The sequence below is a fragment of the Aquarana catesbeiana genome, linkage group LG09 (assembly GCF_042186555.1).
Source record: "Aquarana catesbeiana isolate 2022-GZ linkage group LG09, ASM4218655v1, whole genome shotgun sequence".
Lineage (NCBI taxonomy): Eukaryota > Metazoa > Chordata > Amphibia > Anura > Ranidae > Aquarana > Aquarana catesbeiana.
In genome coordinates, this window is record NC_133332.1 from 225,358,236 (window position 1) to 225,385,870 (window position 27,635).

Here is a 27,635-nt window from a genome sequence, read left to right on the forward strand (position 1 = left end):
ATAATTACAAGCATTTCATAAGTGTCAAAGGTTTTTATTCACAATTACATTAAGTTTATGCAAAGAGTCAATATTTGCAGTGTTGATCCTTCTTTTTCAAGACCTCTGCAATTCACCCTGGCATGCTGTCAATCAACTTCTGCGCCACATCCTGACTGATGACAGCCCACCCTGGCCAATCCAATGCTTGGAGTTTGTGGGGTTTTTTTTGTTCACCTGCCTCTTAAGAATTGATGGGATTAATGTCTGGGGAGTTTCCTGGCCATGGACCCAAAATTTCTATGTTTTGTTCCCCAAGCCACTTAGTTATCACTTTTGCCTTATGGCAAGGTGCTCCATCATGCTGGAAAAGGCATTGTTCATCACCAAACTGTTCTTAAATGGTTGGGAGAAGTTGCTCTCGGAGGATGTTTTTGTACCATTTTTTATTCATGGCTGTGTTCTTAAGCAAAATTGTGAGTGAGCCCACTCCCTTGACTGAGAAGCAACCCCACACATGAATGGTCTCGGGATGCTTTACTGTTGGCATGACACAGGACTGATGGTAGCACTTACCTTTTCTTCTCCAGACAAGGTTTTTTCCTGATGCCCCAAACAACCAAAAACAGGGATTCATCAGAGAAAATGACTTTACCTCGGTCTTCAGCAGTCCAATCCCTGTACCTTTTTCAAAATATCAGTCTGTCCCTGATGATTTTCCTGGAGAGAAGTGGCTTCTTTGCTGCCCTTCTTGATACCAGGCCATCCTCCAAAAGTCTTCACCTCACTGTGTATGCAGACACACTTACACCTGCCTGCTATAATTCATGAGCAAGCTCTGCACTGGTGGTGCCCTGATCCCTCAGCTGAATCAACTGTAGGAGACGGTCCTGGCACTTGCTTGACTTTCTTGGGCGCCCTGAAGCCTTCTTCACAAAGGCAGTGAAATGATTTTCATGGCAAAGAGGGACTGATCACTCTTCATAACATTCTGGAGTATATACAAATTGCCATCATAAAAACTGAGGCAGTAGACTTTGTAAAAATGAATATTCGTGTCATTCTCAAAACTTTTGGCCACGGCTGTAAGTTGGAACAGGTACATTTTTTTTAAGTGCAACTCTAGCAAAAAAAATAGGGCTGTTACTGATTAAAATTTTCGTGTTCAATTTTTTTTTTAATCGACTAATTTTGATTAATTATAACGCACATACAGATCCAACTACTTTTAGCTGATTTAGCACCGTTGTTATGGCAATGGGCGAAGCCGGACATAGCGGGGCATGGCTAGGACGTCAAACTCAGCCTCACTGTGCCCATAATCTCAGCCTTACCGTGCTATAATCGCAGCCTCACTTTGCTCATACTCTCAGCTTTACCGTGCCTATAATCGCAGCCTTACTGTGCCCATAATGCAGTCTCACCGTGCCCATGATCACAGCTTCACCGTTCCCATAATGCAGCCTCACTGTGCCCATAATCGCAGACTCGCCATGCTTATAATCGCAGCCTCGCTGTGCCCATAATGCTGCCTCGCTGTGCCCATAATGGCAGCCCCACCGTGCCCATAATCGCAGCCTGTAGTCAGTGCCTGGATTACACAGTCTGTGGGCATCTCCCGCTCTGTGTCTCGGAGCTGAGTGTGAAAACTTTGGCCGCGCTGTGAGAAAAGCTCCGCCCTCCTCCTAGATCAGCTCGTGTGATAGACAGAACACTGTGTCTATCATACGAGCTGATCTAGGAGGAAGGCGGGACTTCTCACAGCACGGCCAAAGTTTTCACACTCAGCTCGGAGACACACAGCGGGAGATGCCCGCAGACTGTGTATGACATATACAGTCAGGTCCATAAATATTTGGACATCGACACAATTCTAATCTTTTTGGCTCTATACACCACCACAATGTATTTGAAATAAAATGAACAAGATGTGCTTTAACTGCAGACTTTCAGCTTTAATTTGAGGGTATTTACATCCAAATCAGGTGAACGGTGTAGGAATTACAAGTTTGTATATGTGCCTCCCACTTTTTAAGGTACCAAAAGTAATGGGACAGATTAACAATCATCCATCAAACTTTCACTTTTTAATACTTGGTTGCAAATTCTTTGCAGTCAATTACAGCCGGAAGTCTAGAACGCATAGACATCACCAGAAGCTGGGTTTCATCCCTGGTCATCCTCTGCCAGGCCTCTACTGCAACTGTCTTCAGTTCCTGCTTGTTCTTGGGGCATTTTCCCTTCAGTTTTGTCTTCAGCAAGTGAAATGCATGCTCAATCGGATTCAGGTCAGGTGATTGACTTGGACATTGCATAACATTCCACTTCTTTCCCTTAAAAAACTCTTTGGTTGCTTTCGCAGTATGCTTCGGGTCATTGTCCATCTGCACTGTGAAGCGCCGTCCAATGAGTCATGAAGCATTTTGCTAAATAAGAGCCGATAATATTGCCCGAAACACTTCAGAATTCATCCTGCTGCTTTTGTCAGCAGTCACATCATCAATAAATACAAGAGAACCAGTTCCATTGGCAGCCATACATGCCCATGACATGACACTACCACCACCATGCTTCACTGATGAGGTGGTATGCTTTGGATCATGAGCAGTTCCTTTCCTTCTCCATACTCTTCTCTTTCCATCACTCTGGTACAAGTTGAGTTGATCTTGGTCTCATCTGTTCATAGGATGTTGTTCCAGAACTGTGAAAGCTTTTTTAGATGTTGTTTGGCAAACTCTAATCTGGCCTTCCTGTTTTTGAGGCTCACCAATGGTTTACATCTTGTGGTGAACCCTCTGTATTCACTCTGGTGAAGTCTTCTCTTGATTGTTGACTTTGACACACATACACCTACCTCCTGGAGAGTGTTCTTGATCTGGCCAACTGTTGTAAAGGGTGTTTTCTTCACCAGGGAAAGAATTCTTCGGTCATCCACCACAGTTGTTTTCCATGGTCTTCCGGTGTTGCTGAGCTCACCAGTGCTTTCTTTCTTTTTAAGGATGTTCCAAACAGTTGATTTGGCCACAGCTAATGTTTTTGCTATCTCTCTGATGGGTTTGTTTTGTTTTTTCAGCCAAATGATGGCTTGCTTCACTGATAGTGACAGCTCTTTGGATCTCATATTGAGAGTTGACAGCAACAGATTCCAAATGCAAATCGCACACTTGAAATGAACTCTGGACCTTTTATCTGCTCCTTGTAAATGGGATAATGAGGGAATAACACACACCTTGCCATGGGACAGCTGAGCAGCCAATTGTCCCATTACTTTTAGTCACATATATGACATATACAAACTGTTGTAATTCCTACACCGTTCACCTGATTTGGATGTAAATACCCTCAAATTAAAGCTGAAAGTCTGCAGTTAAAGCACATCTTGTTTTGTTTCATTTCAAATCCATTGTGGTGGTGGTGTATAGAGCCAAAAAGATTAGAATTGTGTGGATGTCCCAATATTTATGGACCTGACTGTAGTGGAGGAGGAGGGAGCGGAGCGCTGTGCTGCAGCCACAGCTTGACCCAAAGCGCCCCCAGGGCAGGCAGCCTACCGATCAAAAAAATGACAGATTAATCGAGGAATTAATCGTTCATTTTCGCAGCCCTAAAAAAAAAGTTTGCATTTTTTGGATAGCATAGGGAAGGGTTAACACCCCTGTAATGTTTGTTTTGCTGTCTGTGTCCCTGTTCAGAAGATCTCACCTCACTTTCTGTCCCTATGACAATTGGATTTTCAAAATTTGGAGCTGTTGAGGAAAAAAGGATTAGTGATAAAGCATCAGTGGAGACACCTTTTCCCCAAGATAACTCTTACAGAAGTGAATTTGCCTTCCTAGGGGTAATTTCCTCTCACTTCCTGTTGTCTCTCTCTGTTTGTAAATATGAGTGGTATGTAAGTCCGATGTATGTAACTCAGGGACTGCCTGTACTGTGCATATGAAAGTCACACACCAGTGTTAAGGTGTCTCAGCAAAGTGTCACCCTTCTCTTGTCAATTGGAGTACCGCTGTAGGAACATGTAAAGAAACTGGGACCAAGAATACCTGATATACCATCCTATATCATATGAGAGAGATTTAGATAAAGTAAATATTCCTTTCTCTGACAGTGCTGGGTTAATGACAAAGAAACAGTGCTAACATGGCTGTATACAGTGCTCCCAAACCGCCAGGAAACCCCACGTGCCCAATCCCGCCAGGAGGCCGACACTGCACACTGCTAATCACAGGCAGTGAGACATTTCCCGATCTGTGCAGCTGCGGACCGGGAAATGTCTCACTGCCTGTAATTAGCTGTATGCAGTTTCGGCTTCCTGTCCTGGTGGGATCGGCTTATAGTGTTTCGAACATGCCTGAGCCCACCTCTACCCGCAAGCGCACCACCCGGGTGTGAAAGCACCCATTGCAATGAATGGGAGGCACTTTACAGGCACTATTTCTAGCGCTAAAACTCCTGAAAACTGCCTCCGTGGGAAAGGGGCGTGTTCAAAATAATAGCAGTGTGGAGTTCAATTAGTGATGTCATTCAGTCTGTGAAAAAAACAGGTGTCAAACAGGTGGCCCTTATTTAAGGACGAAAGCAGCAAATGTTGTACATGCTGGGTATAGTGCATTGCTCTCTAAAATGGGTCGTTCCAGACATTGTTCAGAAGAACAGCATACTTTGGATTAAAAATGTATTAGAGAGAGAAAAACCTATAAAGGAGTGCAGAAACTGATAGGCTGCTCAGCTAAAATGATCTCAAATGTTTTAAAATGGCAACCAAGACCAGAAAGACGTGGAAGAAAATGGAAAGCTACCATTCGAATGGATCAAAGAATAGCCAGAATGGCAAAGACTCAGTCAATGATCAGCTCCAGAGCGAATAAAGGTGTAAAGTTACCTATGAGTACTATAACAATTAGAAGACGCCTATGTGAAGCCAAGCTCTAGGCAAGAAGCCCTCACAAAGTCCCATTGTTGAAAAAATGACGTACTGAAGAGGTTACAATTTGCCAAAGAACACATTGACTGGCTTAAAGAGAAATGGTGCAACATTTTGGGCACTGATGAAAGCAAGATTGTTGTTTTTGGGTCTTGGGGCCGCAGTTTGTCAGACGACCCCCAAACACTGAATTCAAGCCACAGTACACTGTACAGTGAAGCATGGTGGCGCAAGCTTCATGATATGGGGGATGTTTCTCATACTTTGGTGTTGGGCCTATTTATCGCATACCAGGAATCAGTTTGGATACATACTTGACGTGGTCATGTTGTCTTATGCTAAAGAGGAAATGCCCTTAAAATTTCAACAAGACAACAACCCCAAACACACCAGTAAGCAAGCAGAGCATCTTGGTTCCAGACCAATAAGATTAATGGTTATGAAGTGGCCAGCCCAACCCCGGACCTTAATCCAATAGAAAACTTGTGGGATAAAATCCAGAAATATATGATATTAAAACACGTTGCCTTCCAACATGGTGGGACATCAAAAATACTGGTAAAACCAAGAAATGCAGAGGAATTGTGGAATGCAGTACAATCGTCCTGGGCTGGAATACCTGTTCACAGGTGCCAGAAATTGGTCGATTCCATGCAACACAGATGTGAAGCAGTTCTCAGAAACAGTGCTTATACAACTAAATATTAGTTCAGTGATTCACAGGAAAGCTAAATCTTCAAGCATTTCTTAGTTCATACAGTAAGGCCCCTTTTCACACGGGTGGATAGAATTCAGCTTTTAGCTGCGGATAGATCAAGTTATCTACCGCAGCTAAACTCGCACAATGCTTTCCTATGGCCCCACTGCACACACTGCGTTTAGTGATGGTTTTGTTACATGGGGTTTTGTGCGGTTAGAAAAAATAAATTTGACTGCGTCCAGGACTGATTTATCGCAGCTATATGTACATAATCGCAGGTAATCGTAGTGTACTATTTCTCCTGCAGATAGCAGCGGCAACAAGGAAATAAAATCAGGAAGCACATCAGAAATGGCAAGAATGTTCCATCGCAGCTAAACGCAGCCGCATGTAAATGCAGCTAATCGCAATATACAAATGCAATTGAACGCTGTGCCTGGAGTCTTGGAATTTCAAAATAACAAAACTTGCTTTTAACAGCGGCAGAACAGCCGCCCGTGTGGAAGGGGCCTAAGGCTGGGTTCACACATATGCGATGTGGGAACCAGCGCAATTCCTGTTCGGGTTACCGTATCGCATGTCACTCGCAGGCAGTTCACACCTACATCTGCAAACCACTGCAGATGTCAATAGGAAGTTATTGACACCCCCAGATCAGTTCACAGTGCAAACTGTCAAATGGTACAGGAATCAGATCCCATGGGTGTGAACACCCGTGCGATGCGATTCCAGTGCGGACCAAAAAAGGGTCCTGCACCATTTCAGCGCGAATGCAATGCGATTTCAGCTGTACAGTTTGTATGGTTGAATTCGCATTGCACAGACATGGCATGTGATCTGCACAGCAATGCGGTGCGAATCACACACAATGTCTGTGTTCGCACCAGTGTGAACCTAGACTCAATGTTTGAGTTTGTGAAAAAAAAAAAAAATGACACTGCTATTTTTTGTAAAAGTCTAATATTCCTTATTCTTCACTTTCTGTAAAGAAATAAAAAATATGAAACATTTTTCTTCATGTTTTGATTTGGAATAGACTGTGCAGTGTTCCCAATGCATTTGTGTGTATGGAAAGAAAAGCTATTATAAGGATATTGAGCTTTACTCACTTTTTGTAAACACATTGCTATTATTTTGAACACAACTGTACAAGGGTCGTAAAGTAAAATGCGGTTTTAGTGAAGTAGCAAGCCTTAAGATACAAACATGTAAATGTATCCTCATATCTGAAAAGTGGGTATTATTCAGTGCACTTTATACTGCATGACTGTCTGTATAAATGTTATACCAGAACCTACCACAGGATGTCCTCACAAGACTAACCAGTAAGAAACACAAAACAATTCCCAGTCAATATTTTATTAAAAGGATTGACTATGTTCTTTCTTTCATATTTTTAACTATTGGAAAATAAATCATACAGTTCGTAAAAGCATCACATTATTTAACTAAAAATACATAAAATAAGATTTTAAATAAAAAAAAAAGTGAAAAAAATGGAGATGTATGCAATCTACATTAATTAGTCATTTAGAGGATTATTGGAAATACTGCAGCTAGGTCTCTGGTCAAGTACCAAGTCATTTTGACTGAGACTCTGAGGCACTGAAGCACTCTTTGGATCAGGATACCTACAGCGGTCCACGAACAGATTGCAGTTGAAAGCCATTTGCTTCATTTGTTCCCAAAATCTAAACCATTAACTTACACAGATTGTATCTTCAGTTGCAGTTTTCTTTTGCCTAAAGCTAAACAAGTGCAAGTTATCTCTTTAGCGGATGCCAGAGCCCCTCTTCTTGTAAATGACTAACTACCCCCGACAGATTGCCGAAGGGAGTTTTCACCATGTATGCTCTTAGGAAACCACCTCCATCTGTTTCCAGAGACAAACCTGCTGAAATTGTCAGATCTGCAACTGTGTAGAAAAAGCTGTACATTTCACTTCTTACACCTTAAACTAGATTATCATGATTTTTTTTTCAATTACATTTAACTATGATCAAGTCAACTGAAAAGCATATTGCTTATAGTTTAGTAAAATCTGTGTATGTTCTTGTTTACTCAAGGATGGGGCTGGGGAAGCTACATTATAAGTGTAACTGCACTAAAATTAAGGTACTTTACACTGCCCCCCCAAAAAATAAAAAAAAAAGTCCCTGTCTCAAAAAAAAAAAAAAAAAAGATACTTACTAGACAATGGAGTCATGCCTTGCCTTGCATGAAGCAGTTCTTCCTCTAACACTCCCCGCCCCCCACCCAAGCCGCCATCTTTAATGGAGATATAGAGTATGCTCAAGCACACAAGTCTCTGCCAGGTCTATGGGATGTCTGTGCATGCCCTGGATCCTCCTGCACATGCACCAGAGACTCGCAGTATGTCTGCTTATGCACAAAGTCTCACAAAATGCCTCCCAAGGTCTACATTGCAAAAGGTAGTTTGTGAGATCTCACACGGACATGCCATAGGGTTCTCTGCCAGAGACCCACTGCTGTCCGCACATGTGCAGGGGCCCATAACTTCTGCAAATGTGTAAGAGGAAGGGGTAGGACCATTGGAAATTCTGCAAATGTGTAAGAGGGAGAGGACCTTGCTAAAATTGCTGAATGGTCCACTTTAAGTAGGTGAAAAAGAGATTGCACATATGATGATTAAACAGGTTACAAGGTGCATGGACATTTTGAAGGATCATTCTACCCAAGGCTAATATTTTGATTACTGGTAGATGCTTGAGAATTTATTTAATTACTGCCTTTTTTTTTTAATATCGGTCAAACACAACAGCAGATCTCACTGCTGGCAATTCCTTCTCTCCTCCAATGCCGCTGGCCATCATACTGGCTATACTAGGTGGATGATCCTGGGAAGCAGCGTTCCTGAGATATAAGGACAGAGATTAGAGATCCTTGTGACAGAACCTATGATTGATTTAGGAAGCCAGTTAATAGAATTGTGAGCATATATCTAAAAATTACACATTAATTCTTGCTGGTCTGAACTGGAAAGTGACACAATTTTATAATTGACACTACCAATTCTGATGTCATATTTTAGATTCATTTGACTACAAACATCGTCCAGCAAACAGACTCTGAACAGTGGGGACTGTAAGCTGGATAAAGTTCTTGTCTGGCATCTGGTGTTCTAGGCGATAATGGCAAAATTCCACCTAAAAAAAAAGTCCTGTAGCTGATCAAGAATTGGGTGACTGGATTAGGAATGAACCAATGAGCAAGGCCGCATCCTCAGTTTTGCAGATATCAAACTACGTCACTTAAAAAGGCAGGAAAGAAAGGCAATATGGGAGTTTGTTACAAAAATATTTCCTCATAAGAAGAGGAGTAATAAGATCAATAAGTGCCACTAGATGTCCCATTGAGGAGTCATTAATGGCAGTGCTCGGTTATGTCGACCACCACAGCCTTCTTCCAGCTGAAGAGGAAGTAGCCAGTTCCCGCTCCGGCCGCCACCGCGATGCACAAATAGGCATTGTAGGTCATGAATATTAACATGAGGAAGTAGCTGACCACCACCTGGATGATGTGGAGGAAAGTCTGGAAGACGTGAGGCATGCTTATCATCTGCTGTCTGTGAAGAACAGGAAATAAAAGGGAATTAATAATTCCATGGAAACAGAAAACCTTAACTTCACTTACTTATTTATTACCTGTAGAGCCATAGTTACATAGTCAGATCTAGTTCAACCAATAGAAAAAATAAATTAAAAACCTCCATATACACAATCCTATACCCACTGTTGATCCGGAGGGAGGTTTAAAAAAAAATTAAAAAATGGCTGAGGTGGGCGGATGACGTCACAATGTCCACCTCAGCCAATCAGAGGTAGCTTTGTATTCATTATTTAAAATGCATGGCTTCCTGTGCGGTGCTCAACTTGATTTTGTTACAGCAGCAGACAGGAAGTCCTCGTACCGTTGCCGAAACACGGCACTGTATACTGTATGTAGTTAAGGCTGCATACAGTTTATACAGCAGGCTAATTAGCAAACTATTTGAAGTGAAAGTAAACATAGAGTTAGGCTTTAGGCCTCATGCACACTGGACGTTTTTATAGCTGTTGTTTTTGGCTTCAGGCATTATTTATTTTCTGCAGCCAGTAAACTCTCCAGCATGTTATCCTATGTGTCCATGCACAGATAGGCTTTTATCAGCGTTTTTTTGGCAGTGGTGTTTTCTGCCTGGTAACAACCCCGAGAATTATTGGGTTTTAAGAGGAGTTTTTCCAGCTGTAACTCTGAAAAACGCAGCTATTCGTTGTTTATCAGCATTTTTGAGCTATACGCTTTTGTGGGAGTACAGTTTTGCTAAAAAACGCTACAGCAAAAAACTCTGCAAAAGTCATTCTACAACTAACGCTACAGGCGTTTTTATAACGTCCAGTGTGCATGAGGCCTAAAGACCAAAAAAAAAAAAAAAAAAGGCATTTATGTGGATATAGGCCTTTGTTTGCACAAAGACAAGTTTACATTACTATACGTTTCTAAAAAAGTAAAAAAAAACCTTTTAGAGCTTGGTTCACACTATGAACCGCACTGAATTCCTTTTCAAATCACATACGATTCGAGCCTGTTCATTTCAAATGGGCACCACATCGCACCAAAGATGTGCATGCAGCAATTTTGGAACCGCACTTCAACCAGGTTGCGTGGTCGTTTTGTACTGTGTGATCCACTGCCTGCAGACTAACTGTGTTTGCGACCTGCAATTGGGGTATTGTTAAAATTGCACTGACACCCGCTATGGATTGCAAGTGCAGTGCGATTTGAATGTGGTGCAGGAAACGCGCACGGATGGCGGAGTTTCCCGCACCACATTAGTGTGATCCTAGCCTAAAGCAGGTCAACTGCAGAGCAAATGCTCCTGTCAATAAATTCTAAATGATCTCAGAAGCTTCACAAACTGGTGTCAATCAAATGCCATTGACGCAGGTCCTATGTTTGACAATAATAGCACTAAAACCAAAAAGACAAACCCTCATCAATGTGTATATGGCTGACGCTAATAGGACTAAGATGGTGTTGCTCTTGGTTCAGCTGAAATGGTAGTTTGACAAACTTTACCATTAACGAGGTGGAGGCTCCCACCACACTATGTGTGGAGAAGCAGCACTCTCTCCTTCAACCAACACATAAGTTAGCTTTTTTTGGTATCACCTGCTCACTCTTTCCCTTATTCAGGGTTTTCATATTCACGAATGCACTTCACATGGATTTTGGGAGGGTGTTTTTTTTATTATTATAGCTTTCTTGTACAGAGAATTTTCTGTGAAGACATCAGAAGGGCTCTGAAAAACCTTTCTGCCATAGGTGCCAGATTGAGGGATTCCACGGGGTGCCCTATGTAATTTCCTACAGATATTGGAGCATCTCCCAGGAGTGCTTTGCCTGTCTGTGGAAACTCTTGTGACCAAGGTGGTGATTGGTGGGAATATACACTGATAACATTGCCGCTTTGCTTCAGGACTACATTCGCCCAATGCATAGAGAACCACCTGGGATGGCTCCTTCTTAGTAAATACATTTAATGTTGAAGGCTAGATTCCAAGCATAATTGCAGCATACTGGGACAAATTAGAGAGGAAAACTAGGATTTTTTTTCACAAGGTACCATCATTGCAACAATACAGCAGCTATTTGTCTGTGCCTGGGGTTAAGCTTTAAAGAATTGTAATCTTTGCAAAGACTTCTCAGTTTCAAAGGGTACTGCTGTTGAGACCTCTTTTAGAAGAGTGAAGCCTTTAAGATCACTGTTGGCTTTGCAGTTTGCTTGCTCTAAGAGCATAAACCTACCACCCTAGTCTGTCTACCTCCAGAAAACCTCATATCTCCTAACACTTTCCTGTCTTTTAGCAGAGGTAAACCCAAAGTTTTACATCTACAGTTTTTCACATAGTACTTACCCGACAGTTTTGTGAGTCTCCATCAGGGTGGTCCCATTGGGTCCTGGCACTGGCATGGAGTTATAACGGATACTGACTTGTGACCTTCTGAGCAAGGACTCCCGAGCAATCTTAAGCCCCTCATACAATACGGCCAACAGAAATACTGCCACAAAAGCTCCAGCCATTTCTGGTTGCAGGAAAGGAAAGAAAGAGAAAGGGAGAAAGAGAGAAAGAAAGAAAAAGTCATAGTTAACATTTATACTGATTACCAGCAAATAAGTACTCCACCATCAACAAAAAAAATAACATTGGTTAGCCTGCCCGACTTTAAAAGCACTGAGCATCATTGAGGAGAGCAGTTCCTAAACAACTGAATTCTCTCACATGTATTACTGTTAGCGCACAGGGGTCCAATAAACTATACTTTCTCCATGGAAATGGTTGTAAAATAAGAAAAAAAAAAAAACACACACACACACACTAGAATTATTTTATGCATCCACTATAGACACAAGAGCTTAGTAGCTTTTTAGTTGAAAGTGGAATTTCAGGCAAATCCCTTTTCTAGTTTTAAAAAAAGTGCGGAGGAATAAGAGATTCCGTCATAACTAAAGCCTCATACACACGATCAGATTTTTGGCAGACAAACCGTCAGACTTTTGTACGAAGGGCGTGTGCCAGGAACTTGTCTTGCATACAAACAGTACACAATTGTTGGCAGGGCCGTCTTTAATATTGATTGGGCCCTGGGCAAAGATTTTATTGGGGCCCCCCCAGCTAGACTCAAAATGAGTTTACTGCAGCAGATCAGGCAACGATTGTGATTGGCTGCCAGAGATTACAACACATCATTACAGCTTACAGATTAGTTGCTAGAGGTTACTACACATCATAACCTCTCAGTGCAAATTGCGGGTGTGGCCAAACTGCACTAGCATTGAGGGGTGCACTATGTACAGAGTGCAGGGTTGGGGGGTGCGCTTTGTGCAGAGTGCAGGGGTGAGGTGAGTGCAGGGGTGAGGTGAGTGCAGGGGTGAGGTGGGTGCAGGGGTGAGGTGGGTGCAGAGTGCAGGGGTGAGGTAAGTGCAGAGTGCAGGGGTGAGGTGGGTGCAGAGTGCAGGGGTGAGGTGGGTGCAGGGCTGAGGTGGGTGCAGAGTGCAGGACTGAGGTGGGTGCAGAGTGAGGTGAGTGCAGAGTGCAGGGGTGAGGTGGGTGCAGATTGCAGGGGTGAGGTGGGTGCAGAGTGAGGTGAGTGCAGAGTGCAGGGGTGAGGTGGGTGCAGATTGCAGGGGTGAGGTGGGTGCAGAGTGCAGGGGTGTGGTGGGTGCAGAGTGCAGGGGTGAGTGCAGGACTGAGGTGGGTGCAGAGTGCAGGGCTGAGGTGGGTGCAGAGTGCAAGGCTGAGGTGGGTGCAGAGTGAGGTGAGTGCAGGGGTGAGGTGGGTGCAGAGTGTAGGGGAGTGATGGGTGCAGAGTGCAGGGGTGTGGTGGGTGCATAGTTCAGGGGTGAGGTGGGTGCAGAGTGCAGGGGTGAGGTGGGTGCAGAGTGCAGGAATGAGGTGGGCGCAGAGTGCAGGAGTGAGGTGGGCGCAGGGTGCAGGACTGAGGTGAGTGCAGGATGCAGGACTGAGGTGGGTGCAGAGTGCAGGACTGAGGTGGGTGCAGAATGCAGGACTGAGGTGGGTGCAGAGTGCAGGGGTGAGGTGGGTGCAGAGTGAGGTGTCTACAGAGTGCAGGGGTGAGGTGGATGCAGAGTGCAGGAGTAAGGTGGGTGCAGGGGTGAGGTAGGTGCAGAGTGCAGGGGTGAGGTGGGTGCAGACTGAGGTGGGTGCAGAGTGCAGGACTGAGGTGGGTGCAGAGTGCAGGACTGAGGTGGGTGCAGAGTGAGGTGAGTGCAGAGTGCAGGGGTGAGGTGGGTGCAGAGTGAGGTGAGTGCAGAGTGCAGGGGTGAGGTGGGTGCAGATTGCAGGGGTGAGGTGGGTGCAGAGTGCAGGGGTGTGGTGGGTGCAGAGTGCAGGGGTGAGGTGAGTGCAGGACTGAGGTGGGTGCAGAGTGCAGGGCTGAGGTGGGTGCAGAGTGCAAGGCTGAGGTGGGTGCAGAGTGAGGTGAGTGCAGGGGTGAGGTGGGTGCAGAGTGTAGGGGAGTGATGGGTGCAGAGTGCAGGGGTGTGGTGGGTGCATAGTTCAGGGGTGAGGTGGGCGCAGAGTGCAGGGGTGAGGTGGGCGCAGGGTGCAGGACTGAGGTGAGTGCAGGATGCAGGACTGAGGTGGGTGCAGGATGCAGGACTGAGGTGGGTGCAGAGTGCAGGACTGAGGTGGGTGCAGAGTGCAGGACTGAGGTGGGTGCAGAATGCAGGACTGAGGTGGGTGCAGAGTGCAGGGGTGAGGTGGGTGCAGAGTGAGGTGTCTACAGAGTGCAGGGGTGAGGTGGATGCAGAGTGCAGGAGTAAGGTGGGTGCAGGGGTGAGGTAGGTGCAGAGTGCAGGGGTGAGGTGGGTGCAGACTGAGGTGGGTGCAGAGTGCAGGACTGAGGTGGGTGCAGAGTGCAGGGGTGAGGTGGGTGCAAAGTGCAGGACTGAGGTGGGTGCAGAGTGCAGGGGTGAGGTGGGTGCAAAGTGCAGGGGTTAGGTGGATGCAGAGTGCATGGGTAAGGTGGGTGAAGAATGCAGGGGTGAGGTGGGTGCAGAGTAAGGTGGGTGCAGAGTGCAGAGTGAGATGAGTGCAGAGTGAGGTGGGTGCAGAATGCAGGGGTGAGGTGGATGCAGAGTTCAGGGGTAAGGTGGGTGCAGAATGCAGGGGTAAGGTGGGTGCAGAGTGAGGTGGGTGCAGAGTGAGATGAGTGCAGAGTGAGGTGGGTGCAGGAGTGAGGTGGGTGCAGAGTGCAGGGGTGAGGTGGATGCAGAGTGCAGGGGTGAGGTGGATGCAGAGTGCAGGAGTGAGGTGGATGCAGAGTGCAGGGGTGAGGTGGGTGCAGAGTGAGGTGGGTGCAGAGTGAAGAGTGAGGTGGGTACAGAGTGCAGGGGTGAGGTGGGTACAGAGTGCAGGGGTGAGGTGGATGCAGAGTGTAGGGTGAGGTGGGTGCAGAGTGAGGTGGGTGCAGAGTGGGGTGGGTGCAGAGTGCAGAGTGAGGTGGATGCAGAGTGCAGGGGTGAGGTGGATGCAGAGTGCAGGGGTGAGGTGGATGCAGAGTGCAGGGGTGAGGTGGGTGCAGAGTGAGGTAGGTGCAAAGTGAGGTGGGTGCAGAGTGAAGAGTGAGGTGGGTACAGAGTGCAGGGGTGAGGTGGATGCAGAGTGTAGGGTGAGGTGGGTGCAGAGTGCAGGGGTGAGGTGGGTGCAGGGGTGAGGTGGGTGCAGAGTGAGGTGGGTGCAGAGTGAGGTGGGTGCAGAGTGTAGGGTGAGGTGGGTGCAGAGGTGAGGTCGGTGCAGAGGTGAGGTGGGTGAAGAGTGATGTGGGTGTAGAGTGCAGAGTGAGGTGGGTGCAGAGTGCAGTGTGAGGTGGGTACATTGTGAGGTGGGTGCAGAGTGCAGTGTGAGGTGGGTGCAGAGTGCAGAGTGAGGTGGGTCCAGAGTGAGGTGGGTCCAGAGTGAGGTGGGTCCAGAGTGAGGTGGGTGCAGAGTGCACAGTGAGGTGGGTCCAGAGTGAGGTGGGTCCAGAGTGAGGTGGGTGCAGAGTGCAGAGTGAGGTGGGTGCAGAGTGAGGTGGGTGCAGAGTGAGGTGGGTGCAGAGTGAGGTGGGTGCAGAGTGAGGTGAGTGCAGTGTTCAGAGTGAGGTGGGTCCAGAGTGAGGTGGGTCCAGAGTGAGGTGGGTCCAGAGTGAGGTGGGTCCAGAGTGAGGTGGGTGCAGAGTGCAGAGTGAGGTGGGCGCAGAGTGAGGTGGGCGCAGAGTGAGGTGGGTCCAGAGTGAGGTGGGTCCAGAGTGAGGTGGGTCCAGAGTGAGGTGGGTCCAGAGTGAGGTGGGTCCAGAGTGAGGTGGGTCCAGAGTGAGGTGGGTGCAGAGTGAGGTGGGTGCAGAGTGAGGTGGGTGCAGAGTGCACAGTGAGGTGGGTCCAGAGTGAGGTGGGTCCAGAGTGAGGTGGGTCCAGAGTGAGGTGGGTCCAGAGTGAGGTGGGTGCAGAGTGAGGTGGGTGCAGAGTGAGGTGGGTGCAGAGTGAGGTGGGTGCAGAGTGAGGTGAGTGCAGTGTTCAGAGTGAGGTGGGTCCAGAGTGAGGTGGGTCCAGAGTGAGGTGGGTCCAGAGTGAGGTGGGTGCAGAGTGAGGTGGGTGCAGAGTGAGGTGGGTGCAGAGTGAGGTGGGTGCAGAGTGCAGAGTGAGGTGGGTGCAGAGTGAGGTGGGTGCAGAGTGAGGTGGGTGCAGAGTGAGGTGGGTGCAGAGTGAGGTGGGTGCAGAGTGAGGTAGGTGCAGAGTGAGGTGGGTGCAGAGTGAGGTGGGTGCAGAGTGAGGTGGGTGCAGAGTGAGGTGGGTGCAGAGTGCAGAGTGAGGTAGGTGCAGAGTGAGGTGGGTGCAGAGTGAGGTGGGTGCAGAGTGAGGTGGGTGCAGAGTGAGGTGGGTGCAGAGTGAGGTGGGTGCAGAGTGCAGAGTGAGGTAGGTGCAGAGTGAGGTAGGTGCAGAGTGAGGTAGGTGCAGAGTGAGGTGGGTGCAAAGTGCAGAGTGAGGTAAGTGCAGAGAGAGGTAGGTGCAGAGTGAGGTGGGTGTAGAGTGCAGAGTGAGGTGGGTGCAGAGTGCAGAGTGAGGTGGGTGCAGAGTGAGGTGGGTGCAGAGTGCAGAGTGAGGTGGGTGCAGAGTGAGGTGGGTGCAGAGTGAGGTGGGTGCAGAGTGAGGTGGGTGCAGAGTGCAGAGTGAGGTGGGTGCAGAGTGCAGAGTGAGGTGGGTGCAGAGTGAGGTGAGTGCAGAGTGAGGTGAGTGCAGAGTGAGGTGGGTGCAGAGTGAGGTGGGTGCAGAGTGAGGTGGGTGCAGAGTGAGGTGGGTGCAGAGTGAGGTGGGTGCAGAGTGAGGTGGGTGCAGAGTGAGGTGGGTGCAGAGTGGGGTGGGTGCAGAGTGCAGAGTGAGGTGGGTGCAGAGTGAGGTGGGTGCAGAGTGAGGTGGGTGCAGAGTGAGGTGGGTGCAGAGTGCAGAGTGAGGTGGGTGCAGAGTGAGGTGGGTGCAGAGTGAGGTGGGTGCAGAGTGAGGTGGGTGCAGAGTGAGGTGGGTGCAGAGTGCAGAGTGAGGTGGGTGCAGAGTGAGGTGGGTGCAGAGTGAGGTGGGTGCAGAGTGCAGAGTGAGGTGGGTGCAGAGTGAGGTGGGTGCAGAGTGAGGTGGGTGCAGAGTGAGGTGGGTGCAGAGTGAGGTGGGTGCAGAGTGAGGTGGGTGCAGAGTGCAGAGTGAGGTAGGTGCAGAGTGAGGTGGGTGCAGAGTGAGGTGGGTGCAGAGTGAGGTGGGTGCAGAGTGAGGTGGGTGCAGAGTGAGGTGGGTGCAGAGTGCAGAGTGAGGTAGGTGCAGAGTGAGGTGGGTGCAAAGTGCAGAGTGAGGTAAGTGCAGAGTGAGGTGGGTGTAGAGTGCAGAGTGAGGTGGGTGCAGAGTGCAGAGTGAGGTGGGTGCAGAGTGAGGTGGGTGCAGAGTGAGGTGGGTGCAGAGTGAGGTGGGTGCAGAGTGAGGTGGGTGCAGAGTGCAGAGTGAGGTGGGTGCAGAGTGCAGAGTGAGGTGGGTGCAGAGTGCAGAGTGAGGTGGGTGCAGAGTGAGGTGAGTGCAGAGTGAGGTGGGTGCAGAGAGTGAGGTGGGTGCAGAGTGAGGTGGGTGCAGAGTGAGGTGGGTGCAGAGTGAGGTGGGTGCAGAGTGAGGTGGGTGCAGAGTGAGGTGGGTGCAGAGTGAGGTGGGTGCAGAGTGAGGTGGGTGCAGAGTGAGGTGGGTGCAGAGTGAGGTGGGTGCAGAGTGGGGTGGGTGCAGAGTGCAGAGTGAGGTGGGTGCAGAGTGAGGTGGGTGCAGAGTGAGGTGGGTGCAGAGTGCAGAGTGAGGTGGGTGCAGAGTGCAGAGTGAGGTGGGTGCAGAGTGAGGTGGGTGCAGAGTGAGGTGGGTGCAGAGTGAGGTGGGTGCAGAGTGCAGAGTGAGGTGGGTGCAGAGTGAGGTGGGTGCAGAGTGAGGTGGGTGCAGAGTGAGGTGGGTGCAGAGTGAGGTGGGTGCAGAGTGAGGTGGGTGCAGAGTGAGGTGGGTGCAGAGTGAGGTGGGTGCAGAGTGAGGTGGGTGCAGGGTGCAGAGTGAGGTGGGTGCAGAGTGAGGTGGGTGCAGAGTGAGGTGGGTGCAGAGTGAGGTGGGTGCAGAGTGAGGTGGGTGCAGAGTGAGGTGGGTGCAGAGTGAGGTGGGTGCAGAGTGAGGTGGGTGCAGAGTGCAGAGTGAGGTGGGTGCAGAGTGAGGTGGGTGCAGAGTGAGGTGGGTGCAGAGTGAGGTGGGTGCAGAGTGAGGTGGGTGCAGAGTGAGGTGGGTGCAGAGTGCAGAGTGAGGTGGGTGCAGAGTGAGGTGGGTGCAGAGTGCAGAGTGAGGTGGGTGCAGAGTGCAGAGTGAGGTGGGTGCAGAGTGCAGAGTGAGGTGGGTGCAGAGTGCAGTGGGTGCAGAGTGCAGAGTGAGGTGGGTGCAGAGTGAGGTGGGTGCAGAGTGCAGAGTAAGGTGGGTGCAGAGTGCAGAAGTGCACAGCTCTCCTCCCACCCAGATTTCAATACAGAGCTCCACTCTCCCTAAGTACAAGGCTGTCCTCCCACAAAGCCCCCATCCCCCATTCCAGTATAGAGGAAAACTCTGTGTACTCACAGCATGTTGTCCTCCGATGTCCGTGGAACCTGCCAGTCCCAGAAACAGCTTCCCCTGTGCAGAGTCCCCGCCCCCTTCCTCCTCTGCTCTCATAGATCGTGTGTGTCCCTGAGGGATGAGAACAGCCGCCGGAAGAGAAGCGCTGTCACTTGGAAATACACAAGCCGTGCTTGTGTATTTCCAAGTGACAGTAGCGAGCAGCCAGCATGCGACCAGCACCGGAGGTGGCCGAACTCCGGCGGGCAGTGTGCAGGGTTTAAGGGACGGGCAGCGCAGGGCCCCCAACAATGACAGGGCCCTGGGCAGATGCCCCTTTTGCCCCGCGGTAAAGACGGCCCTGATTGTTGGCTGACAAACAGGAATGTAGTGACGTACTACGAGGAATTTCAGCTCTTGAGCACCACCCTTTGGGCACCTTCTGCTAATGTTGTGTTTGGTGAGCACTGATTCCGAGCATGCGTGTTTGTACTTTGGACTTTTGTGTGATGGACTTGTGTACAGACGATAGGAAAATCTGACAACAGACCATTGTCCGTAGAAAATTTACTAGCCTGCTATCCAACATTTGTTGGCCGAAAGTTGGACAATTGTCTGAAGGAGCGTACTAACGGTCAGATTTTTGGCAAACAGTCTGTCATCACACAATTCCTGCCGAAAATCCGATCGTGTGTACGAGGCTTTAATGTGGCCTGTGTACTGTGTACTGTGTCTGGGGAGATTTTGCCACCCCATCCTGGGGACACATCACAAAATGAAAGGATAACCCTTTTTAGACAGCTGTTACTGGAACAGGTGTCCCCACTGAAAAAAATCCATTATCTCCTGTTTAGGTGACAACTAACATATTTTAGATTTTCCATCACTTTCTGTCCTGGTGCCAATGATAAACGTTACTGCAATCTCCCAATTAGGGGTCCAGAAAGCCTGATAGATGTTCCAACCCTTCTACAATCTTTAAAAAAAATTGTTTTGACTGGGGTTCTAATTTAAATTACAACTAAAGGCTCCTGTATGACAGTCTAAATTGTAATATTCAATTAAAAATAAAATAAATAAAAAAACCTCTTTCCTTCTTGGACTGAGCAAAATGCTTTCATTTGTGTCTCACACGCCCCCCCCTACCAGACACTGCAGTTCACAATGGCAGAATTTCAGTAACAGAGGCAGTGCTGGCAAACCAGAAAGCAGTGGGCAGGACTAGGTGTGGCCAGGTGCTGACTGATAAGCTACAGGCTTGTGAATTAAGAGTGGCAATGCTAACCACACCTCCTACAACATTTTTTCAACTCACTGTAGTGCAGGCAAGCACAGCCTACATGAGAGGGGCAACTCTGCTCTGAATTCAGGATCAGTGCAGCATCGTTGCCCCCCTATCACAGGAAGGACTTTGCAGAGGGACTAAGAAAACTGTAAGTACCGTTGCACTTCTAATTAAGTGTTGCAGCACAATTTTTAATTGTGTGACCAGAGTTCTACTTTTAGTCTTGAATGGCCCTGCACCAACAGGTCTTCAGTAAGCAACAGACAGAGAATTGTGGCTCAATTCAAGCAGGATCATTACATTAATATTGTCAATACACTGGACCTGGGGCCAACCTATAGTTGAAGTGGTATTTACCTCCTGCTGAATTAATCACTAATCCGGAGAAGAGAAGTTCTACGTTTTCATATCCAAAGTAAAAGGTCATACGCTGAAAAAAAAAGAAAAGACAGACATTATACCACAACCACAAGATTCCATCTGTATATCGTATATCTTATAACAATGCTGATTAATACATTACAGTAAAAAAACACACGTATTAAAGTGCATTTAAAGACAATTATTTTTCATTTTGGATAGACTGGGGAAGGGTCAGAACCTATTGCTGTGTTTAGGGCTGCCATTAGGGGGGTACCACCGGTACATCTGTTAGGGGCCCAAGCACACGGGGGGGGGGGGCCCGGACAGCTGGGGGATCAGTGGGGTGGGGAAGAGCAATTGCAAAATGATGCACTGTGCGGCTCTCTGCAGCAGCTGAAAGCTGATTGCTCCCCCTCCCGCCAGCTTTCAGCAGCTGGAGGGAGAGACACAGACATTACCAGATCTAGAGGGGTGCACCCACCCAGATTTCAGTCCCCCCCACTGCACTCAAAACCGGGCAGCTTGGAGCAGTGAGATGAGAAGTGGCAGAGTGGAGAGAGCCGGGAGGAAGTGAGCTGTGTTGTGCTCCCCGGGCTCTTCTCTCCTGTCAGAAAAGCGCTCCTCCAGCACATTAACCAGGATCGCTCTTTGATGGCATTTGACTGCACACACACACAGAGTTTGATTACAGCCCCTATCTCATCCACGGGCAGCTCAACACCTGGCAGCAGGAAATGTGGGTAGAGGGCGGTAATCAAACTGTGTCTGTGTACAGTCCCATGCAATCTAAGAGCGATCCTGTCTCATGTGCTGGAGGAGCGCTGTTCTGATAGGAGAGGGTGAAGGGGAGGAATGTTTAGAGCTTTCAGGGAAATTGTACACAATGAGGGGGGTTAATAGTTTGTGCTTTGGATGTTTGTGGAGGAGGGGGGATGGGCAGATATCTGTGCTGAGAAGTGTAATGAGGACTGGGGAGGGAGAGATTTGCTATAAGGAGAAATGGGGGGGTTGTGCTGGAAGAAGGGATTGCGGGGATATGTGCTAGGAGATAGGATGGGGGGGATTTCTGCTGTGAGAGGGGAATTGGATTGGGGGGATGTTTGTGCTAGAAGAGATTGGGGGGGTTTCTGCTGGGAGGGGGGCTTTGGGGCAAGTAGATTTTGGCTAGATCGATCGATTGAGGGGGATTTGTGCTGGGAGAACAGGTTGGGGGGGGGGGGGGATTTGTGCTGGGAGGGAGAACTTGGGGGGGAGTAGATTTGTGCTAAAATGGAACATTTGAGAAGGAAGGGGATGTGTGCTAGGCGGGTGATTTTTTTTGGGTGAAGAAGATTTCTGCCAGGAGGGGGAATTTGAGTTGGGAGGAGGGATCAGGCGGCAAAGATTGGTGCTGGGGGGGGGGGATTTGAACTGAGAGGAGGGGAGCCCGTGATTTCTAACGGCAGCCCTGGCTGTGTTCCTGTGTCCCTTTTTGTCCTGGTGACTACTGTTACTGGGAATGGAAGTGAAGGAAATATTATATATATTCCTGTCAGCAGGACTAGCGGGGAAATATTCCAATAAGGATGCTTGTTCTGGTGACATTTATACGTGCATTTAATGTATTTTATGCTTTTTCCCCATTATAACGTTGCCTTATGTAAATAACCAAAAACCCTAAAACTGCTGCTGGGTGACGCCATCTTGGATGAGATTTTTAGCAGCCCCAACAGACTCAGAGCGGTCACTCACATGAAACTCTATGGTATTCTCTTCAATCCTTCACTAGCAGCTACATGAAAGGTTATGTAAGAAGAGAAGGGGAGGGGTGGATGTGCTGGGCCAGCACAGAGTAATTAGACAGTAGTCAAATTTTGTAGCAAGTTCAGAGGCACATTGCAAGTGAATAAAACTGTATAGAAAGGAAAAAACACTGGAGCAAAGCATTTAAAATACTTGATTATTCTTTGATGTTACATGCATTGCATCTTTTTAGATTAATGACAGGGTCTCTTTAACATATATGTCTACTAAATTTTTATCACCTTTAATTTGCTGGTGCTCTCTTATGTAAGAGTGTAAGTGTAACTTCAGTTAGTTTAGTGCAACTGGTGGTGATGGTTGTGGTGGTGGTGGAAGACGGGCAGAGAACACAAGGGATTGAGGACGGAGTGAAAGATGGAGGAGGACCAACGGTGTGCAGAAGTGGTGAGAGGTGCAAGGCACAGGGGGAAAGGTGGAGCAGGTAGGTGGTGTTCACTACACACATTTCACAAGGCTTCATTTTGGTTCTGACCAGTAAAGCTTGAGAGCTGGTACCCACCATCATATGCATGCCAGACCCTCCTTCAACATGGTCATGTCCAGCTGTGGTTGGATGATGGTGACCCGCATGAGGATCAGATGAGGTTGTATGATGATTGTGGTCCATTGTGGAATTGTTCAGCGCAGCTATTCCCAGCAAACTCTAAAATAAAAATGGTACAAATCAGCTTTATCACACAGTGTGTAGAGATAACAATAAAATGCCATAAAACAATAACAAAGCACTAAACACTGTTAAACAGGCATAAATAATGCCTATTAAAGTCAACTCCACACAGTTTTTTCCTTTTAGTTTTGGATAGGGCAAAAAAAGATTAGAGATTAGAACTTCTGAGAGCCACACTCAAACCAGCCATACATGGGTCAAAATTCAGCTGCAAGGACTGCCCAAGAATTGCTCAGTGTATGGGCAGGTTGATTGTGCCCAACACAATTACAGGGTGACGTGACGTGGCTCTGTGGCTTACGCATGTGTTTGGAAATGCGTGCGGACTGAACCCCTGTTTTTAACGCATACTGTTAGACAGGTCAATTGGTTGTCTGTGAGCAGGTGGTAAGTAGGCTTGGATTTTTTCCTGGGCAGTCCCCAGGTTTGTTGATATCTGATTGTACCCAAGTTGATCCATTAATGGACTTGGGTACAACCCGCCTGTCTGATTTTGATATATGTGATTACTGCTGGCCGCTAGCAGTAATCACTATGTTCTGCTGGACATGAATGCTCCTGGTGCTCCCCTGCCAGCAGAACACAATAGCGCTAAGGGAGAAAATTGAAAATTTTCTTTCTTTCCACCATAGGTGGAAGGAAAATCAAATCATCTATGGGCTGCTTAAAAGGGTCTATTTAAAAAAAATTGCTGGACAAATGCCATAACAAATTTTCCCTGTATTTTGTCTAATAACTTTATTTCCTATGATTGCCAGCTCCCTCTAGTGGCCATAATGCATTATTTTCCCGACTGAGGCAATTCAGGAAAATCCCACATTAAAAAAAGGAGAAGTCCAGCCAGAGCTTTTTAGGCTGGGCTTCTCCTCTGGGTCACAGGAATGCAATTAGTTTTGCAATCCTGTGACCCGTTTTCAGTGGAGAGCGGTCTGAAGTCCACTCTCCGCTGATGTCACTGCCACCAGTCGAGGCAGTGCGTCATTCCGACTTCCCAAGTCTGGATCCACCAGCTGCCTTGACTGATGGTAGTCTCAGCGAGCCGCCCCTCCACAGCTCATTGCTCCAATGAGTGTGGAGGATCAGAGCAGGAGAGATGCTGACTGACAGGCAGCATCTCTCCACTTGGGAAGCTGAGAGAACCGAGCCATCGATGGTGTTCGGTGGCTCGGTTCTCAATGTAGAGACGCTGGAGGACAGCTGCAGCATCGGTCTGATGCTGCATCCACCTAGGTAAGTATGAATCTAAAAAACAAAACAAAAAACATACTTCTCTTTTAAGGCAACTAGATAGAGCTGACGATCATAGGAAATAAAACAATTAGAATATGGGGAAAATTTGTTATGGTTAGGAGAATACTTGTGACAGTCATTCAGCTAATTTTGTTTTATAAATAGACTCCTCATTTTTTAAAGCTGCTGCATCCCTGATGGAGAGGTTATACTGGATTTCTGGGTGCAGACAATTAAAACCTGACAGAGATATTAACCCTTCCCTTGCGCTATTCAAAACAATCTAGAACGTTTTAGCAGGAGCTCTACTTTAAATTTCCAGTTGAACCTATAAAAGCACCCTGCAACATTAGAAGCCAAAGGAAGAAAAAATCCTGACATATTTTTAAAGTTATTCTGCAATAATTAAGGGGAACATTTCTCCACATTAATGGCATCCCAGTCTCAGTCCGTAGGGTTCAATATTGAGTTGACCCACCCTTTGCAGATATAACAGCTTCAACTCTTCTGGGAAGGCTGTCCACAAGGTTTAGGAGTGTGTCTATGGGAATGTTTGACCTTTCTTCCAGAAGCGCATTTGTGAGGTCAGGGACTGATGTGGATGAGAAGGCCTGGCTTGTAGTCTCGACTCTAAATCATCCCAAAGGTGTTCTATCAGGTTGAGATCCGAACTCTGTGCAGGCCAGTCAAGTTCCTTCACCCCAAACTCGCTCATGAATGTCTTTATAGACCTTGCTTTGTGCACTGGTCCAGATAATTTGGTGGAAAGGGGATTGTGGTGTGGGGTTGATTTTCAGGGGTTGGGCTTTGTCCCCTTAGTTCCAGTGAAGGGAACTCTTAGGGCATCAGCATACCAAGACATTTTGGACAATTTCATGCTCCCAACTTTGTGGGAACAGTTTGGGGATGGCCCCTTCCTGTTCCAACATGACTGCACACCAGTGCACAAAGCTAGGTCCATAAATACATGGATGAGCAAGTTTGGGGTGGAGGAACTTGACTTGACCTCAACCAAATAGAACACCTTCTCATCCAGATCAGTGCCTGACCTCACAAATGCGCTGCTTCAAGAATGGTCAAACATTCCCATAGACACACTCCTAAACCTTGTGGACAGCCTGCCCAGAAGAGTTGAAGCTGTTATAGCTGTAAAGGGTGGGCCAACTCAATATTGAACCGTACGGACTAAGACTGGAATGCCATTAAAGTTCATGTGCGTGTAAAGGCGGGGGCCACAATACTTTTTGTAATATAGTGTATGTTACATAGGTTGATTAAAAATACCATCCAGTTTTTTAACAGAAAAAAAAAATAAATAAAAATAGAAAGGCTCCATATACAGATTCCTATGCCCACAGTTGATCCAGAGGAAAGGGAAAGCATGGTCCAATTTGCGCCAGCAGGGGAAAAAGTGAATTCCTTCCAGCCCCGCAGAAGGCAGTTGAATATTTCTTGGATCCCTAATAAAATGTTATTTTGTTGATTTAGGATTTACATTTTTTTTTTACAGATGAAAGTGTCTGACTCTAGCAGTGCACAGAGGGTTAACCAATATCGTATATACCATGTTGTGCTCGGCCCACCTCAGATCCTGCTCTCTGAGAACATCAGTCCCCCGGGGACATCAGGAAAAGAGATCGTGGCCGGTGTCATTAACAGCATTAAAGAGGCAGGAGACACAGGAAAAGGTCTGTGTGCTCGGGGGCTTGTATGGTGCACAGAGATAAAGAATATAATTGCATTAAATTAAACAAATCAAATGTACCAGCCTTTCTTGCAGCAACAATCGTCAGCAATATAATAATAAAGACAACTGGTGATCTGACAAATCCTATATTAGCCACGTTGGAAAGTCCAGTCAATCTACCCCAGAGAATACTAGAACAAATGAGAGATGCTATGCTGAATTTGATTTAGGAGAAGGCCGCAGAGTTGTGTTCTTGATCTTGACTTCAATATCTTGTCACTGTAGTTTTAAATATTGGCTGCTACATCACTAGTTTGTCACATTCCCAAGGATTTTGCTTTTGAATATCTTACAAAAGTGCAAGTTCGCTTTGATACAGATCGCATCACCTACGGCTACATAAATATCATACATCTCATCGCCCCCTCACTCCCTCGCCTTTGCATGCACCTGAATGGTAACAGGCCCCAAAATTCGAGTGGCTGACTGCGACAGACCTGGGGGCTGTAAACACCACCAAGGAGCGAGGGAGTACGGAGAGGCAGGTGTTTTCTGGCATCAAAAAAGTTAACCAAAACAACTTTTATCTGGCTTCCCCTACCCCAATGTATAAAATTCTAAATACTAACCACAACATACAAGGCCATTGCCCTCAGCTACATCACCAACCTCATCTGCCGATATCGCCCAAATCGTCCTCTCTGCTCCTCCCAGGACCATCTGAACTCTAGCTCCCTTTGTTACCTCCTCCCATGCTGGCCTCCAGGACTTCTCCAGATCCTCTCCCATCCTATGGAACTCCCTGCCCCAGTATGCCCAGTCAGCCCCTACCTTGTCCACCTTTAGGCGATCCCTGAAAATTCACTTATTCAGGGAAGCCTACCCTACCTCCACCTAAGAAATGTACCTGAGCTACCTCCATCAGATCATTCCTCGCAGCCATTACCTTTTTTACCACCTCCCCATCCCCCTCCCTTTAGATTGTAAGCTCCAGGAGCAGGGCCCTCCTGTCCCTTCTGTATTGTAACTGTACTGTCCCCCCTCTAAATTGTAAAGCACTGGGCAACCTGTTGGCGCTATAAATCCTGTATAATAATAATAATGAACAAAAAGCAATAGAGAATTGGTACTTGGACTTTATAGGCACACAATATTAATATAAAAAACGTTTTTATTATAAATTGATAAAAAAATGACAATCACATAAACAATGATTTAAAAACTTTGCAAAGTAAATGTTGCCTAAATACTGATACCGCCCACAACTCATGCACCAAGGACACAATCCTGAAATATTGTAACAGTATTCTTGTTGCAGTAACAAATAGTTGCCCTGTCGGTCTTGGTGGGAGTTGGTCATTTTGTGCAGTCTACATGTTACGCGTATCTATACACTTGTTCAGGAGATTAGGCATACATTAGTGCACTCATCACACAGGATTTGGCAACAAGGTAGGTATCGAGGTAAGTAAATGTCCAGTAATACGGCGGTTATGATAAATACGTAACATCAAAAAGGTGACTAATCCATAGTATTTTTTCAAGGGTTAAGTATTACCGTGCTGTAATAGGATGGGTATAAACAAAAGAAAAGGTCACAAGCCTGCGACTCCCAGATAGTAGGTAAAGCTGCATAGGGTCTCTGAAGGGAGATGGGGAGAGTTGAAAGAATGGAGCACCAGCCGCCACTGGATTGATCATGTGCTGAGGTGGGTAGCGCTCATAGCTAGGTACGTTTCCTCCTTTTCCCCTTCCCATTGATCCTCATGCATGTCTCCCCCCATCCCTCATCTCATTTTTTTCCCCTCTCTTCTCTTCTCCTTCTTTGATTCCCTTTACTTGTCCCGGTTCCATCCCTTTCTCTTGTCCTATTCTACAACTACATTTGCACCTGCAAGTGCTATGTTATGTTAATTCAAGATTTCCTTTTTTCCCCCGTAGTATGCTTGTTATGACTGGCACTGGATGCTCCCCTGTATTGTGCGCTGCGGCGTACAGTGGGGAAAATTATTTGGTCCCCTGGACATTTTGTAAGTCTGCCCACTTACAAAGAAATGAAGGGTCTATAATTTTTATCATAGGTGGATTTTAAATGACAGAGACAGAATATCAACCAAAAATCCAGAAAAAACACAATACCAATGTTATAAACTGAGTTGCAGTTCAGTGAGTAAAATAAGTATTTGATCCCCAAGCAAAACTTGACTTAGCACTTGATGGAAAAAACATTGGCAAACACAGAGGTAAGACGTTTCTTGTAGTTGGTTCCCAGGTTTGAACACATCTCAAGGGGGATTTCGGTCGACTTTATACAGATCTTCTCTAAATCCTTACGGTTTCTTGGCTGTCGC

At 47.1% G+C, this 27,635-nt stretch overlaps 1 protein-coding gene across 3 annotated transcripts in view; it reads right to left on the reverse strand.

Moving 5' to 3' along the window:
- Positions 1-6,946: 6,946 nt before the first annotated feature.
- The window catches only part of SLC31A1 (solute carrier family 31 member 1), a 79,446-nt gene continuing 58,757 nt past the window's right edge, over positions 6,947-27,635 (reverse strand). For all 3 annotated transcript variants that reach the window (XM_073599850.1, XM_073599851.1, XM_073599852.1), the window contains exons 2-5: positions 22,200-22,343; positions 19,892-19,964; positions 11,522-11,690; positions 6,947-9,189 (exon numbers count right to left, since the gene is read on the reverse strand). In XM_073599850.1, coding sequence (XP_073455951.1) covers positions 8,988-9,189; positions 11,522-11,690; positions 19,892-19,964; positions 22,200-22,307 — 552 coding nt within the window. In that variant the 5' untranslated portion in view covers positions 22,308-22,343 and the 3' untranslated portion in view covers positions 6,947-8,987. The remainder of the gene's footprint in view (positions 9,190-11,521; positions 11,691-19,891; positions 19,965-22,199; positions 22,344-27,635) is intronic.